This window comes from Astatotilapia calliptera, chromosome 5, assembly GCF_900246225.1.
Source record: "Astatotilapia calliptera chromosome 5, fAstCal1.2, whole genome shotgun sequence".
Taxonomy (NCBI): Eukaryota; Metazoa; Chordata; class Actinopteri; order Cichliformes; family Cichlidae; genus Astatotilapia; species Astatotilapia calliptera.
This window is the reverse complement of record NC_039306.1, coordinates 3,386,419-3,405,121: the sequence shown is the minus strand read 5'-3', so window position 1 is coordinate 3,405,121 and position 18,703 is coordinate 3,386,419. Positions and strand designations below refer to the sequence as shown.

The 18,703-nt window shown below is 39.7% G+C and overlaps 1 protein-coding gene across 2 annotated transcripts in view; it reads left to right on the top strand.

Moving 5' to 3' along the window:
• Positions 1–15,831, top strand: part of angpt4 (angiopoietin 4) — a 70,513-nt gene extending 54,682 nt beyond the window's left edge. The window contains exons 2-10 of one of the 2 annotated variants that reach the window (XM_026166677.1): positions 1,396–1,551; positions 1,628–1,749; positions 7,146–7,230; positions 7,611–7,758; positions 7,847–7,956; positions 8,302–8,403; positions 8,496–8,662; positions 9,393–9,526; positions 12,481–15,831. In XM_026166677.1, coding sequence (XP_026022462.1) covers positions 1,396–1,551; positions 1,628–1,749; positions 7,146–7,230; positions 7,611–7,758; positions 7,847–7,956; positions 8,302–8,403; positions 8,496–8,662; positions 9,393–9,526; positions 12,481–12,641 — 1,185 coding nt within the window. In that variant the 3' untranslated portion in view covers positions 12,642–15,831. Of the gene's footprint in view, positions 1–1,395; positions 1,552–1,627; positions 1,750–7,145; positions 7,231–7,610; positions 7,759–7,843; positions 7,957–8,301; positions 8,404–8,495; positions 8,663–9,392; positions 9,527–12,480 lie in introns of both variants that reach the window. The other variant, XM_026166676.1, reaches the window with a different exon arrangement.
• Positions 15,832–18,703: the final 2,872 nt, after the last annotated feature.

The window sequence follows — 18,703 nt, the reverse complement described above, 5'->3', positions numbered from 1 at the left end:
TTAGTCCAGTTCAGGCTGTTAAAGTCTTTAATCCAGCAGAAATGTTGTGAAAAGACAAAAGTGAAGCGTTTATGGGAGGACACTCGCCAACATCGTGAATGTTTTCTGGGCATTATAAAGGACTAAAAGTGGATCACGCCAAGTAATAAAAACAAAGGCTCTTAAACTGTTACCCTCACAGATAATAATAATATCGGATCCTTTTCTTAAATAAACAAAAAGTCCAATATTTTAATTTCCTTTCATTAGTTGCTTTTGTCCTTTTCTAGGACGTCTAGGACTAAAATCTGATGGTGCTGCGTTCATATTTATGCAGAAATTTGCAATATTTCAGCTGCTCTGGATCCTGTGGGTTGAACATTGGTTCCTCATTGGGTTGGCTCATCCTACAGGGTTTCAGCCTCAGTCCTGAGTCACTGGCTTGAATACTGTGTGCTGTTTTTCTTAAAGCTGTTAGCATGCTGATTACCACTACAAACTTGAAATACTGGAAGGGTTTGTGGTTGGAGGGTAGGGGTTTATAGAGCGTGCAGGATAGAGGACATGTTGTTCTCTTGCTGTATGATCCACAATATTCTAATTTCACTGTACTATTGTACGAAGTATGACTGTGCAATAAAGAGTTATCTTATGCTCCCGAGTTTGGGCTCACTGATCTCATGTTTCTGGCCAAGAAGCTTGTTTTAATGCATCCAACTAACAGCTCCGTGTTTTATTGGTGGGATGCAGTTTTATGTTGGAATGCTGTGTTTTTCCTCCAAACACTTCTCATTCCAAATCAGAAACTTTTAATCTAATTTAAACACAAAACATTGTTCAGCCTTGTTCACATGACTTCAGCAAACTGCAGAAAGGCACCAGTGATCTTTTTAGAGAGCAGAGGCTTTTCATCTTGATGCTCAGTGTCGTCTTGGTTCTGAGAGACTCATTTTAGATGCTACAAGTTACTCCAGGGCAGGCTTGGCCAACTCCAGGCCTCGAGGGCCGGTGTCCTGCAGGTTTTAGATCTCACCCTACACACCTGAATCAAATGATTAGTTCATTCCCAGGCCTCTGGAGAACTTGACATGTTGAGGAGGTCATTTAGCCATTTAAATGAGCTGTGATGGATCAAGGACACATCTAAAGCCTGCAGGACACCGGCTCTCGAGGCCTGGGTTTGGACACCACTGCTCTAGGGTCAGCTGTACTATAACACACCTCATTCTTGAAGGGATCTCTGTTGTCATTAAAATCGTTTAGTTTGAAGTCAGTCTGTTTGATTCTGGGTGGATGACTCCGCTGTGATGACTGGATGTGCACTGGATGGATTTCTTTGTGTCTCTTGTTTTACTTCTCATCTTCCTCTCATATAACAGACTCTGACACCTTGTGTTTCCCTTTCGTTGAGTGCAGTTGGAGAACTTCCTTCAGAAGAACAACAGGCGTGACGTTGCCAACATGCAGTCGCATGTCGTTCACAACCAAACGGCCACGATGCTGGAAATCGGCACGAACCTGCTCACGCACACAGCAGAGCAGACACGCAAGCTCCATGTGGTCGAAGCAAAGGTAAGGAGCTGCCAGTGAACCTGTCATCTGAAAACAGACTTTTGTGAGTTTATTCTCTGTTTTTGTGTCTCATCAGGTCCTAAACCACACATCTCAGATAGAGATAAAGCTTCTGGAGAATTCTCTGTCCACCAACAAGCTGGAAAAGGAACTGTTACTGCAAACTTCAGAGATCAGCCGGCTGCGAGATAAGAACAGGTGGGAAATGGTTTTGTTCTGTCAGCGTCTGCGTAGGTGGAAATGAATCATAAAACCAATTTAAAATCACTCTGAGTAAAGACAACAGCTAAAAGGACTACTTTTTCTACAATCGAATGCTTGTACCGAATGCTTGTACACGGTTTGTTCTGACTCAGAATTGGCCTTTGGGGGACATTTGATTAACAAAAACATCTGCTGTCAGTTAATCGAGTTAATAAAACCTCGGTTAACAAAACTGGTTAAGAAACAAGAATAATACAGGAAGGGATTGAAGCCTCTTGGAGTGAGGCAGGATTTCTTTTTTCTGTAGAAGAACAACTCGGCAATAGTGAAGTTAGCACATCACAACCTTTAAAAGCAGCCAAGTGATCATGTGAGACTGACATCATACGCTTCTACGACAGAGACATGTCGCAAAGTAGCCGAACCTCATATAACCTCCTTTCTAACACTAATAAAGAGCACAGCTTGCAAAAGGAACATCATATTGTATTCATTAAGACTCCAGCTAGCAGCTGACCCTATAAAGTCACTGAGGTCATAGATCAGGTTAGCCTGAGGGTAGTTTTCCCATGCACTTTTATAAAACTAGACTTCTTTTGGCGTCAGAGAAATGAATCTGGGTTTGAGGCACTTCAGCACTGACTTTACTCTCAGAACTGGAGACTATGTTTATCTTTTATATACTATGACCTCATCAGGATCCCAATGTTATATTTTGTCAAAACATAATGAAACTGATTGGATAATATGTGTATGACTGATGAGCTTTTCTAGTAGCTATTAATACATTTTTCGTTGCCCTCATAAAAATAAAGCCATTTTTTAATGAAAATGTAGCTGAAATATATCGAATCAAATGTTCATTTATGAAAATGATCATTAAGAAAAAATAGGTTTGCTGTAAACTGAATGTATACCAATCAAGTAAATTTAATTTTATCAGATTACATTAAATTTTATATTTTACATTCTACTTCTGTTATAAATTACATATAAAAATGTAAATTTTTTAAAAAGCAAAAGTCAGTATTTTGGGTGTAAATCTTTGTTTCAAGTGTTCCTGAAATCAAACAAACAAAAATATTCTGACTGAAGGTTTTACTTGTTTTATGACAAGTTTGGGTAAAAAGGTGGATTTATTTTGCTATTTTCTTAGTATAGTTAGTAGAGGTTTTGACAGACGTCAAACACATTGTGTGTTCTTGTATTTATTACAGGTGGTCTAATACATTTAATAAGCACTGTATATATAAGCACTGTATATTCACCTGTTTGCAGTTTTATGTATTTGGAAGTCAAGTATTTATTTTTTCATGTTCAGATGATGTCGTTGGATCAGGCTTTGTGTGCTCGGTGCTGCATCCCCCCGTGGGCTCCTGCACTGGGGCTCCTGCACTGTGCTTGCTGGGTCTTTCTTTCTTTTTTTCTTTTCCCTCCCCCTGGTCTTGTCCGTTATGGTTGTAATGATCCAAAATAAAAAAAATACCAATAAAATTCTAATAAAATGTGACTGTCAAGTGCACCATTATAACAAATGCCGTAATGCTCCACTTGTGAAAGTAAATCTGTTTGGCATTCAGAAAACAGTTCTGATTGCTACACTGCCGGACACGACAGCGAGAAAAAAAAAGACTGGAGAAGGCTTATATACATTATTTTTTGCAGTGCACACGAGGTAGCTGACAGATTTAGCATTCCTGCTACATACTGGATCTGCTTCTAGACATGATGTCAAAATGTTGCTTCTTCAACAGCGTGCGTCCATGATCAGCCTCTTTAATAGTGGCATATTTCTGAGATTTCCCCCGAGACAGATCAACATCTAAAACATATTCTGTTGCAGTCTGACAGGGAAAAAAGACGAGCAGCTTATCAGTGACAACATCTGAAATACAAGCAAATCATCGCAGCGACGTAAATATGTCCTCAGCTGTTACTGCAAGACGCAGAAATATTTGGAGACACAATATTTTTGTCATTTTTCATTGTGAGGTGAACTTGGACCGTGCACTGTGCAGTAAAACATGCAGAGCAATTATCGAGCATGTTTACAGTAACAGACAAACAGAGTGCGAGTGTGTGAGACTGTGGTGCAAGGGGACCATTCGCTGATGATCAGCCACAACATCAAAAGCACAAAGAAGTCGATAACAAATCAGTAACATTGATCATCTCGTTATCGTGAGATGTTCTGCTGGGAGCCCATCGTCCTGGCTTTCATGTGGATTTTACTTTGACACGTATGAAGGAAATAAGGCGATGAGACCTTTCTAAACAAATGTAGGTGTCATGTTTGGTCCAGATACAGAAAATGGGAAACCAAACCAGTCTGACAATGCAATCAAAGAAGAGCTGATAACATGTCAGATGACATGATACAGATCTGAAATCTGTTAAAGTCCCAAGTTGGACTTTATCCAGCTTCATCTTCAAACTGAAGCCAAAGTAGATTGCATCACTGAACACATTATTAGCAACCGTGTCTAAGTTTGTGTCAACAAAACTGACGTCTTTGTGTCTTTTGTGCCCGATTGCTCCTGATTTCTAGGAGTAGAGACTTCTAGAATCCTGAAACCATAAACACCCACACAATACATTTTTGGCTCGCATACTTTTGAGACCTCAGTAAAACAGCTGTCTGAATCTACAAGAGTACATAAACTTTGCACACACATTTTAACACACACATTCACAAACACCACTTCACTCATGCTGCACAAACCACAGCGATCAGTGGCTCCCCATCAGTCCACACCACATTAGCGTTTCCCCGTTCATGTGCGGGTCAGCATGTTGAAGTGATCAGAAGCAGAAGCTGATAGCGTGTTTCAGCTCCTAATGTGACCAAAGTCTCACCTGCTAATGTAGAATAACATCAGTCATCGCTGTAAACGAGCTGCATGATACAGCATGATGGTGGTTCACGTCTGACTTATGTCAGCTACACCTCTCAGAAAGTGGACGTGTGGTTGTAAGATTCATATTCACGTATTACAGAACTACAGCAGAGTATTGAAGCCTAAATCTTTTGATATCAGTTTACTTATTTATGTAGAAAGTGTGTAAGAAATAAGTGTTTACTGTATACTACTGTATACTAAATTAAATTCTATTCTATTTTATTTATACAGTACCAATCACAGCAGCAGTCGCCTCAAGGCGCTTTATATTGTAAGGTCGACTCTCCAATAATACACAGAGAAAAACCCAACAATCATATGACTCCCTATGAAATACCACTTTGGCGACAGTGGGAAGGAAAAACCCTTTTAACAGGAAGAAACCTCCGGCAGAACCAGGCTCAGGGAGGGGCGGGGCCATCTGCTGTGATTGGTTGGGGTGAGAGAAGGAAGACAGGATAAAGACACGCTGTGGAAGAGAGACAGAGATTATTAACAATGTTAAATGACATTATGTGTCAAATTTTTAATCTTAAAATCTAAAAAACTGCAGAATTAATGGTCCTTTGAATCAGCCTCAAGAGACTGTATGGTTGGCTACTTAGCATGCTAACACGCTAATCTCTGACGGTAAAGACACGAAATCTTATTGTGGAGCATTTAGCTGAGTGTTTTGTTAAAAAAACAGATGTTATGAGTGAGGCGTGGATCTGACAAAGACACTACATCAGGGGTGGGCAACTCCAGGCCTCGAGGGCCGGTGTCCTGCAGGTTTTAGATGTATCCTTGATCCAACACAGCTGATTCAAATTACTATATTTAAAAGAAGTGTTCTGATAATGGCTGCCAGCAGTTAGTGTGTATTCAGCATATTTTCACCACATAAGTCACTTAGATGGAGCTTATTTGTAGAAACATTTAAAAGAAGATAACATTTTTCCACTGGACTCCTGCAGACCAACGCACTCTTAGCGAGTTTGAACTAGAAGTTCAGCCACTTCGAGTGTCCCACGTTCCCCTCTGAAACTCCTGCCACTCCTTCATCGGGTTTCATTCATTTGGCTCATACTTTGTTGACCCAACTGTGGGCTGGAGTCTATTTTCAGCAGCTCTACTGCTGGTTCAGCTGCACAGATAACGAGAACTGTAGTCTGATCTGGCACCAGAAATGATGGTCGCAATATTAATCTTTATTTCGCTGCTGCAGCTTCGCTAATGAGACGGAGTAATTCGGGAGGTAAAGACTCCGCTCCATCAAAAACAGAATAGAATATAGTCTTTCAGACCACCTTAATGTTTTTATCAAGATTTTGCTGCTCCTGCTCTTCACTTGGATGTAATTTGAATTTCTCAGGAAAGCCTTCATTTCTTCCTCTGTCCTATGCTGCTTGTTTGCATGCATGTAAAGCTATTACAAGGGTAGAAATCGTGACTGAATAAAGTGAGCTGTTCCAGAACCCTTCTAGTTTACATTTTGGTTTTGTAAGTGTGGAATCTCCTGGGCCCTTTTCCATTATTTCTTTACAAGTGTTTGTGTAACACCAGGCCTGCAGCACTAGAAAGGCAGCTTTTCTCTTTGCATCTGAAAAAGAAAGAAAAAAACAACCTGCACAAAAACTTGATCTCCCAAAAAATAATATTAGTCCTCAGGTTTTAAAAGACTCATACAGACAGTGGAATTTGTGCGATCTTGCAAATATCACAGAACAATTACTGACTCACATCTGAACTGTGAGGCAAACTGCGAAACCGCGTGCAGCGAAGGACACCAGCATCTCTTATGTTTAAGGAAGCTTCTTATTTCTGTTGTGATGATATTACTGAGTCTCATTTTTCCTAGTACAACAAAAAATAGTGTGACAGCAGAGTTTATAACAGAAAGCCTTTGTATTCACATTTCCAGATATGAAAAATTTAAATCTAAGTGCAACGTATAAGAAAAAATATAGCAGAGGAGCAGAATGAGAAGCATGAAGTGATGGACTCTGTATGCAAACCCAGTTAGGATTTTCAGCCTGTGCATCACCCAAAACCCTCCATCACCACAGTTCAACATGACTCTTGATAAAACTATTAAAACGTCACCATTACTCTCGTCCTCTGACGGGATGACTGAGACTGTTATTCATTCAAGAATAAAGAAAATAAACTTTTGTCTAAAGTGAAGTCTCGTTTTATTTCCTGAGATTTTCTTCTGTTTTTCTTTTTGTTGCTTTGTTTTGCACTTTAGGGCCACCGCAGTCTAACCTGGTTAAAAGCAAACAGCATGCATAGAGCTGATAACACACATGAGTCAGAAAACTCACAGCAGAGCATTTTATTAACTTTGTTGGTTGTATCATCAAAACACAAAGATCTACTTTGTCTTTGACTTGTGTAAATTATGCAATCAAAGCATTTTTGCAGTTTCTTTCGTTTACTTTATGGGAAAAAGCTCTGAAACAAAAACTGTGCTGCTGTGAGCTGAGTTGTTTTTTTCTTTTGTTTCAGTCATTTGGAGAGCAAAGTTCAGATGTTGGAGTCTAAGCAGAGAGGAGAGCTGGAGGACATGAGGCAGGAGAAGAATAGACTTCAAGTTAGTAAACCTTTGTAATTTTATATATCACCATCAGAAACATTTTTAAGTTTATGAAATCAAATATCAACATGGATTTTTGCCTCACATGATATTTGTAAGCCCAAGTGGTTTAAAAACCACAAGCTTCTAAACTTGAGTGATAAATGTTAATTATAGAGTTTTAAGCACGTAGATGATGATTTCACTGCTGTAATCTGGGCTGTCTTGGTGAGGGAAAGTCAAACATTACAAGAAATGTTAAAATCTGTAAAACTGTTAAATCATTAAAAGTAAAAAGTCAAAGTAAAGAACAAAAAAGTACATTTTCAAGTCTGTGGGGATGTAGAACCAAAAAGCAGAAAATGCTTAAACAGCAGTGAAACTTTTTTCTGGCTCAGTCCGTCATCAGGACTCAGATGGCGGCCATCGAGTCTTTAGAGAGGCGGCTGAGAGTCGCCAGCACCAACAACACCGCCCTGCAGAGACAACAGACGCAGCTGATGGAGTCTGTCCACACGCTCCTTAACATGGTGGCTAGTACTACAGGTACACACACACACACAGGTACACATGTAGTATTTTTCACACAGTACATTTATATTTCTCACAATCTTCTGGCGTTTTGATGTAGCAGCTCCTCCCAGGAGCCAGATGTGGAGGGACTGTGCAGATGCTTACAAGGCCGGTCACTATGTGAGCGGCCTGTATCACATCTACATCGGCAACAGGACTGAACCTGTGCAGGTAACGCCTCAACAGCAAACATGTGCAGTGTTGCAAAGGGCGACTCAAATGGCAGCAAGTCAGAATTTTTTTTTGTACATTAAAATGTTTATAAAATGGCTTTAACAGGAGTTTTCTTATCAAACTCCTTTTTTGTCATGTTTCCTGCTAGCTAACAACTGCCCTTAATAATCAGCTTCAACGATTATGTTTAAATGACCTCAAAATGTTCAACAGAAAGAGAAACTGTCTTTATATTCAAGTGTCTTTGTATTTAGAATAATGTGATTCTAATAGTTACAGTTAATATAATTTAAATCATCATTGGTAGTTAATGATCAGTCATTTCTGTTTCTCCCCCTGAAGGTTTACTGTGACATGGAGACGAGTGGTGGAGGCTGGACAGTCTTCCAGAGACGGTTTAATGGCAGCGTGGACTTCCAGAGGAGCTGGAGGGAGTACAAAATGGTGCGTTTGTGTCACAGTCACCAGGATTTATCTCAGTCCCAAAGTTTGAGTTATCAGTGTAAAGAGTGCTCCTCTTATGATTCTCCCTGCAGGGTTTTGGGGACGTGTTGGGCGAGTACTGGATGGGTAATGAAGTTTTGCACCTGCTGACCAATCAAGGTGTCTACTCTATGAGGGTGGAGATGATGGACTGGGAGGGAAACTCCGCCCACTCCCACTATGACCGATTTACACTGACCAGTGAGCGACAGCAGTACAGGTACAACCGCAGTCCAAACACACACAGAGACAGTGTTTTACTTTAATGTTTTTAGAGTTTATTTTTACTATAATAATGAAAATAAAAAGCTGCTGATTACATCTGAAGGCGTGTATAACATTCAAACTTGAACAGACTAATATTGATTGTTTTGGAAATACTGCTGTGTTTAACTCTGCGATTTATTTTCCTGCTATTAATTATAATTAAATTGTTAATGACATGGTGAGACCACAGATTCATAAGCCCCAAAAATGATGTCCTGAAATTGTTGATCTTGTCAGCTGAGGAAATGAGATGCTGCATTATTCAGAGTGTCTGTGGGGAAAAAAACTCTTTATAATTTATTAGTTGTGAAAATTGCTGTTAATTTGATGAAAACTGATAACACTGCAGCTCAGCTTGGGGAACTGTTTTTGGCATGCTTCAGTGAGTGGATGCACTCGTCTGTGATTGTGTTGAGCAACAGAAAGATTTTCACACAGCTTTATAAAAACACCTTATGGAATTCCATTAATTCCATAAAGCCGGTCCCATGGGTGGTCAGAATTCAGTGAATTCCATAAAGGACCAACACACTTGGTCCTGCCAAAAACAGAGTCACCAGATGGTGATCCGCTGGATTAACTGCCTCATAGATGTACTGTAAATACGTCCTGTCTACAAGAAAAGATTAAATCAGTGTTTGTTTCATCAGATCCTGTCCTCCTGTGTGTCTCCTCTCCCTCAGGTTGTATCTGAGAGGTTACAGTGGCACAGCAGGGAAGCAGAGCAGCCTGACCACCCACGGGTCCGGCTTCAGCACCCGAGACAAAGACAACGACAACTGTGAACACTGCAAATGTGCCATGATGCTCACTGGAGGTAGAAGCTTTTCTGTTCGTCAGCAGTTTAAAGCAAACAAATGAAATAAACGAGATTATGTATTGGAAATACTCCATAAAGTTGAGATACTAAGATATTTTTGAGAAAATAGAAACACTGCATGCATTACATGGACAAAAGTTCTGGGTCATCCCACCTACAGGAGCTGCTTGGCCATAAACGTGGGGCCTTTTACGCACTCTGTGACCCCGCTCTGAAACTTTACATGCTCTCACACTTCATGGCTGAGTTCCTGTGATTCGTAAACACTTCCACTTAACAACACAACTTACAGCCGGTCATGGAAGACCTAGGAGGATCGTGGAGCCATGTTTGAAACCATGGAGTATGTTTCAGTGAGCTCTTTAGAACAAGCCCGTCTTTCACAAATGTCTGTAAAGGCATAGATAGGTACATGATTTTATACACCTTTAGCACGTGGGCTAAAAACACCTGAATTAAAAAATAATAAGGTTCAGTTCAAATTTATTTATAAAGCACAAAATCACCGCAACAATCACCTCAGCATTCTTGGATGTAGTCTGTGTGTTGCAAAGACACAATTTGACTTAAAACCATGAAAACCATGAAACAACTGGATACATTTATTGAACGTTTACTACTGACATAACAAATAAAACACACATGATGATTCACAAATACATTGTTTGCTGTTTGCAGATCAAAATTAGCAGTGTTTCCCCCCAAAGTTCTGCTCTTTCAAACATCTGTCCCCATCATCTTTCACTGCACCACCCTTCATCTCACACCAACGCCAAGACAAACAGCTCTTTAGACTCCCCTCGATTGGCTGTGAATTAACTTAATCGTTTCGGCAAAACGTCAAGTCCTTTGAGAAAAAGACGCCAGTGGTCACCATTAGACAGTGAGTCATTTAAAATCACAGCAATTTACTGAGTGAAAGAGAAACGGTGACACAGACGAAATAAGAAACCGAGGGGAGTAACAGTAAGGAGAGAGACGAAGAACAGAAACATGTACAGCTACAGTTTTCTCTCACGGAGAAATTTCAGTCAGACTTTGAAAATGACCCCCAAATATGGAAATAATATAAACTTTCTAAAAGAAAAAAAAACATCCTGAGATCAGGAATGAAAGTATTATTTTCGGACACGTGTCACTTATTTACAAAACTGAGAAACAGATCCCAGTGGGTCCCCCTGCTGACATTTTATTGCTTTTATAGTCACTGTTAAAAACTTTTTATGTTTGTCAAACATTTCTAATTGTGTGCAGGCTTAGAACAAACATAATTATAAATCTAAATGGAGCTTAAACAGAAATGTGTCCTGTTCTGTGTCCTGTACTGAGGAAACTCTACAGATATGAGTCTTGTGTGATTATTTCAGAATGACATTCTCAGTACTAAACAAATATCAGAGAGGACATGCCACTCACTCAAAAAGCACTAGCTGTATATCAAAGACGGCAGCCACAGTGACATCACACACTGGTTTCTAGACTCTTTAAAACTTTGACCAAAATCAATGCAGGGAACTGTTCTACTTTCTATTCTTCCCTTTCAATAGAAATTAAGTGCAAATTGGCTTTAGGGCAGCAGAGGGCGCCTGTGAGTCAGTGACACTGACTCAAGTGGCACTTCAGTATTGTGGTGAACATTTATGTGTGTGAACATATTTATTGGCAAGCTCAGTTAGCAAGCTGCTTTCAAAAACTTTATGGGTGCATCACAAAAATACAGATATCTGCTAATATCTGCTCAGGGGATTGGGAAGCTCATCTGTAACCGGAAGGTTGCAGTTCGATCCCCCTGCTGTCTCTGTCCTGGTCGTTGTGTCCTTGAGCAAGACACTTTACCCTACTGCCTACTGGTGTTGGCCAGAGGGGTCGGTGGTGCGATATGGCAGCCTCGCTTCTGTCAGTCTGCCCCAGGGCAGCTGTGGCTACAACTGTAGCTGCCTCCACCAGTGTGTGAATGTGAGAGTGAATGAATAGTGGTATTGTAAAGCGCTTTGAGGGTGCCTTGAAAAGCGCTGTATAAATGCACTCCATTAATAAGTGCTAAAAAACAAAGAAACAAACAAAGCTCAAACTTCTTTAACCATCTATTAGTGCAGCTAACTGCACAACAAGACACAACCTAACAAGCAGCAAACTAGCAGAGTTGCGACAACCAGCACACCTGTCAATCAAAGAAACTGACATTTGAAAACATGGGTTACATATTTATGGTAACTCGTCACAAACGTGCTCTGTAATGCTATAAAGAATTAATGAGCACTTTGGGAGCGTAGGTCCGGGGACCCAATCACAGTGGATGAGACGCCGTTCTTTACCTGTTAGTAGATTTTCACAGATCATTTCTGTTTTTCAAAGCAGAACTTTTCTTGTTTTTATGCTCATGTTGTTTTAATGTTTGCAGCCTTCATCTTTGTCTTTATGGTAGTCAATGCATGTAGTCGATAGACGCTTTGAAACTCACCCCACGTGATGCCACTACGCCAATCAAATGCTTTATTCAGAAAACTCAAAGGAGGAGACGAGACGTGAGACGAGGGATTTAAATGTGACTTGGTTCACACATGAGAGGTAGTTAAGGAAAAATAAGAAAAGGGAAAATCAAACTACACTTTTTCATTATTTTAAGTTGAGCACTTTTTTGAAAACAACTTTTTAAAAAAAAATTTTAATTTATTTTTTTTAATACAAACTTTATTTTACTTGAAACGATTAAAGACCCACAGTTCATTATAAAAATATTAGTAAACATTGTTGAAATAATGTTGAGTTGTTTTCTCTAATTGGACCTAAATAAAAACATCTGGCAGGTTCACATTAGCTGTCACTCCTCCATTCAAAATATGCTTCAAGTGCTCCTAAAGTAAAATTGTACCACTGCAGTCTGCTTGTTTTATTACTGCATTAGTGTTATTAGTTGGCTTTTGTTTCTCACTCCCTCTTGCCTCCATCAGGTTGGTGGTTTGATGCCTGCGGTTTCTCCAACCTAAATGGTGTGTACTACTCCATCGGCCATAACATCAGGAAGCTTAACGGCATCAAGTGGCACCACTTCAAAGGTCCCAGCTACTCTCTGCGCGCCACCTCCATGATGGTACGACCCTACGACTTTTAAAGGCACCTTTCACCCTCCACAATGGTTTGATCCAACGGAGCTTAAATACCACAGCGGTATCGACCTTCAACTCCTCCGAAATACCATCCTAATGATAGCAAAGCTTCAAAACAATGGCTCCCACCTTCACCACCATCATGGTACAACCCTAAAACACCTCTTGGATATGATATGGTACAGCCCTGAACTGAGGAAATAGTGACTTTAAAACAATAATGGTTAAAGTCATGTGACTCGTGAGGACCTTGTTTGTTACATGTCTCCTGGACTTGTTTTCATAACCAAGGATCATATTGAGGAAAATAAGGGATGGATCATGTAAGAACATATCTCGTCTGCTTGAAATGTGATTGTCCTTTAAATATGATGATAACGACACACATTTTCAGCCAGTCTGTGCTGGAAGCTATTAAAATGGTTGTGCTGGTTTGTACACATGAGAAGTGCCAAAAGTGTTCACCCACACAGCCAGCCAGTCGCTTGAGACGTGGGTTGGATTGTTGCTTTTGGGTTGGAAAAGGTACACTCTGTGGTACTCAGTCACTCCACCCCGGCTGGTACAGAAAGGGTGACTGAGGGGTTTCCAGAGCTGGAGCATACTGGCAGCTTCACGGTACTTTCCTATATGACATTTGAGAATGTGTTTAATGGTAAAAGGCATGAATGTGGACCCTCATAGCTCACCTGGTAGAACAGGCATCGTTCTACCAGGCATCGAGTTCGCTACTGTAGCCTGGGCTGCCCCCATTAAACTGTCACTGTCTAATAAAGACTGTAAATAGGAATAAATAATATTATCCACAAATCTGAATTGAAATCTGTGGCTAGCATGAAGGTATTCACCTACTTTTTTAGGAGGGAATACGAGATTCTCTTTGATGTTATCAGTGTGTTTATAGTGCCACTATCTATGACCGGCACCGAAACACAGACAAGATTTAGATAGCTGATGTCCGTGTCTATGGGAGGTGCTACGGCCTCTGGCTGCCATATCACCTTCCCATGGACCCAACGTCTGCTTCTCAGATCTGTTGAGATGAGGACAGTCTGCACCAGCACAACAATGGAAAAGAGGTTTGAGTGATTGGCTGGTTTTTGGTCTTTGGTGAGCAATTGCATTACATGTGCCATGTGGAAGCACTGCAACATGTTAATCAACAAACCAGATATTTCACAGACAGTGATTGTTTGTTAACAGATATCAAAAGACTGGAGAGACTGCAGATTTCTGAAAATGTACTTTCCAGATGGTACACAGGGCAGCAAATTATACAAACCCATCATTTTTGTAGTGTGATTGTGAAACCTCAGCGCTAGTGTTTTGGTCCCTGCCATATTGGGCTCTTGCAGCCAGAAGTAGCCATACTTGGATAAAAGGGTGGCGTTCTGAGTTACCAATTCCTGGAAATCTTGGTGAGGAGCTTCATCTCTCAAACAGATCCCTGCAAATTGCTAACACACTATTCAAATACTAGAATTTCACTCATCAAAACTGGAGCGCAAACTTTTTGGACAGCCTTCACCCCACAGCACGCCAGGCTATTAGTCAGATAATTGTCAGATCAAAACTGCTCCAACAGGGAGCAGGATGGCAAACATGATGCAGCGACTCTGAGCAGCAGCTCTATGACAGCTCGCAGCCACAGCAGCCTGCAAGCCTCCAAATACTGAAAAGGTGAGTTAGCAAAAAATATTTACAACCTTGTTTTTGTTGTAAGGACTGAATGACCTCTATGAGTTTGTCCTGTGATTTCTGTTGCTGCGAGTCTTTCTACAGAAAACGTCTATGTTTAAGAAAACGTTAATATAAGGCGAGAAAACAAGCAGTGAGGATATTGGAGTTTATTACACGGACAGCTTAATACTGAGAGATATGTGACTGAGCAAAGAGTGGAGTTGGCTTTCACAACCCACTTTTACTTGGACTGTTTTTAAAGGAAGCCAGCGTTTCCACATGTTTATCAACAATTTTATAAACGTGGACGCTAAAGCTGGTGTGACTGCCAGAACATGAATCAGATCAAACTGATGAAACCTGAGAGTCACGTTGAGGATTGATCTGATTAGCTGGAACAACATCAGGAGCCACAGCGGATGATGTCCAGCAGGAGAAGGTGATTTTCTTCCCACTCACCTCCTTTGGGCGGTGGTGGACGGTCCATCCTGGGTCCTCGTGTGAGCCTGGACGTAATTGTGGGACGTCTTAGATGCCGAATCAGCACATCTCAGATTCTACTTACCGTGCACAGTGTTGATTGAAGCTTGTGCATCATAAATAGAGAATCATGCAGAGGCACGCAGCTGGAGAGACCCTGAACGCTCTGGTTTTCATTATTGGTCAAGAAATAATGGCAAGCAGATTGAGTTTTTTCATGAATAAGTAATCGCATGTTTGCATATGTCAACACTTAAAGAACTTTACAGGAAGAAAGGAGGCAAACAAAACGCAGATCAACCTTTTTCAGCTGTTTTTGTTTTGAACGATGAGCAAAGAAAAGAATTCAGTGAAAGTGAACTACACGCCAGTGATTTACCAGATTCTGAAGCAAAGTATTGTTGCTATAATTATCTTCCTAATACGAACAATATTGTTTTTTTGTCTCTTGTTGGTCTCTGCTCTTCATTACTGCACAAAAAAACAAAATTCCCATCGCTCTCATACAAACAATAAATGATTTACAAGATATGATTTTATGATTTCTGGTTGTGAATTTCTCATTTTCCGTCTCATGAAGGCGCTTTCAATCTGTGGGCCCCTGCAGCCGGGCAACCAGATAACATGCAGTGAAACTGAGGCTCCATTAAAATTGTGCAGTTGATACATTGTAGCTGCGTGAACTGCAGCATCTATGGTCCACTTGGTGGTAACATGCAGTGAAAACATCATATTGATTAACACAAGGATAATGTCTCTGCTGAATGAGATCTAATGGGCTCACAGTGGTAATGTGCTAGTTGCAACAGCTATCAGTCTGCCAAAGTAAACGTGTGTGTAATAATCATTTAAACACGAGCGTAAACTCAGTCAGTTCTGAAGTTCTCTACTTTTCACGCCGTTTAAAATTCATCAGAGTCCAACATCAGCAGAGCAACGCAGACACACGAGAGCAGAGATTCAGCACAGGATGATAAATCAAGCTTAAAATGTAATTATATAACTTATGTTCAGAAAATAAACACATGTTTTAATGCTAGCAGGTTGACATTTTTGTAATTAAAAGTCAACTTGGGTCATGTTTTTAATAAATAAAGGAAAAATGTTGTAGGAGTGTGGGGGCGTGAACATTTTTGGCTTCTGATGGGGGAGGCACGCCAGAAAACGTCTGAGAAACACTGATGTCATTCTTCTCATCTGTCAGACCGTGCAAACACACACACACACACACACACACACACACACACACACACACACACGTAACAAGTTTTACATTAAACCATAAGTAACTGACACTAACTAAAACAGAGCTTGGAAAGAGGCGTCTGTCAAGAATTTCATTACAGCTTTCGTATCAGTTTTAGATTTGTTCTAGGTTGTGTGGGTGGGTGAGAAAATTCAATCCCGTGTCTTTGGTATTTGGTATTCAGGAGATGATTCTAACATATATATATAGATATATAGATATATATATGAACTAATCAGTTAACTTTTTTATGACACATATATGACACATTTTACTTTTTAAAAACATTTGAACATGTTATCACACAAACTACAAGAAGGTTAAATCTTCATTAAATTCAGTTACTACGAATTTGTGGTGGTTTGAGGCAGGAGTGCACTCTCAGTCAAACACCAAAGATCACAAATGAAATTCTTACCTGATCTCGTCTCCAGCAACCACAGCATTTCAGGTTTATTGTCATTATTATCATTAAAAAGTTAATTATCCCGACTTATTATTCTTGAGGAATTTGTGAAGACCATTAATTTGTTTGCAGTTTTTTGAAGTCTTTTAATGAATCCTTCTGATGTCATGGTCTTTATGGTCTTAAGATGCACTTTACAGGAGTGAAGCTGAGGGCGGGTGGAGTGTGTGGCTGGTGTCTCTGTTTTGTACAGGATGTTGTTCTGCAGTGAGGCTCGTTTAACAAGTTTCACTTTTCCAGGGTTAAACCTGTTTTTTATGTACTGCACACATGTAGTGATGCTTGTCCACTTAACACTGAACAGCCTGCAGCTGTACAATAAAGTATGTTATTAAAAACTGCTTTCACTGTGTGATGTTCCTCTTTGACCTGAAAGCACAATGACAGTAAATAATATTTTCAGTAAATACTTACAAAGATGTGCTTTTACATCTTATCATTTTAGAATGTACAGACTTTTGGTACTATGACCACTGGAATCTGTAGTTTAAGAAACTTTTCTTTGCAATTGAAATAATGTTGTTTTATCTCAATCCTGCATTTACTGAACTTATAGATATTAAATAACAACTATTTTTTGATAGATTTAAAATTAGCCTGAGAAAAATATCATTTGCATCATTCGTGTTTTTCAGGTTAGGGTAATAATCTCTCATCTCACATCAAAAAATATATATTATTATTCAAATTTCAGTGAACAGTTTAAACACCAAGTGAGAACAAACAAAATACAAGTAAAAGAAAATAAGTAGAGAATTTAAAATGCATTCTTATGGTTCATTAGTAATAATAATAATAATAATAATAATAATAATAGTAATAATAATAACTTACATAAACTAATGAATGATAAAATAAATGAATGAAGAACTTGCAGCCTTCTTAAATAAAACGTAAGTATTATGTTATTCTGATCTTATACTATAAATTGCTTTTCTGTTCTTATTTTTATTCATTTATTACATTTAATATTTATATAGTATTATACTACACAAGCTGTTAGGCTCCACAGGTGAACACTTCTTGGTCGCTGTTCTGTTTTCTAACCATTCTGTGTTGTTCTGCCTCCCTCTTGTGGTCAGACTGTGTTACTACAACAGCTAAATTTTGGTCAAAGGATCTGCATATCCTCCTTCATTACATCCCTAAATCTTTTCTGTGGTCCTCCTCTTTTGCTCCTGCCCAGAAGCTCCATTTTCACCATCCTTTATGTAATATATCCACTAACCCCCCTTTGCACATGTCCAAACTATCTCTGCCTCTCTAACTTTAGCGGTGTCTCAATTCAGGGGCTGCATCGTTCGGAGGACCCAGGCTTTGCGGTCTATGTGGGCCGGCTCCTCCGAAGACCGAGAAGGCTGGAAGTGCGAGGCTGTGAAATGGGATGGTCACTGCAAACAAGAAGAGGCTCAGAGCAGATCCCTGGTGTAACCCCCAACCCCCAGCATGAATCCATGACCTGACACTCATAAAGCACACATCATCACTGTGTCACTGTCCTCCTCATACATGTCCTGCACCACCCTCTCACACACTTCTCTGCCACTCCTACCTTCCCCATAAAGTACCACAGCTCCTCTCTTAACATCTGTTTTCTCTGATCCACAAAGACTCAGTGAAGCACATTCTGATCATCTTAAAACTTCTACATCAACACTCTCAAAGCAAACATCACATCTGTAGAGCTTTTTCGCCGCATCTCACCCCCCAAAGTTATTCCCAAAGAGATCTAGTGGGGAAAGTCCATTGCCCTCTCTCATAGAAATTTCTATACATCCACAGGTATAACTGAACCTAATAAATCTCACTTAGTTTTGTATTTTATAATTAGTTTTCTTTTTATTTCATTGTGACTTGTATTTATAATTCGGTTTAGTTTCAGTTTTATTTTTTATTGTTTGAAAAGTGCCGTTTTAGTTTAGTTTTTTTCAGTGCTATTATTAGTCTTTTTAATTATTCTTGTAATTGTAATTGAGAGAATTTCCACAATACTGACAAGAACTGAAAATGCAAAGCAATATACTGAAAGATCCATTTCCTGATGTGATGTCATAATGCGAGACAACAAAACAAGATAAAATAGTTTTACAAATAATATCATACAAAACTTTTTCATACGTCACCTTGTCGTTGTTGCCTTCTGTGACCTCAGTTGCTCTGACTGACTGACTTCGCTTTTACTCCACCTAAGTTTG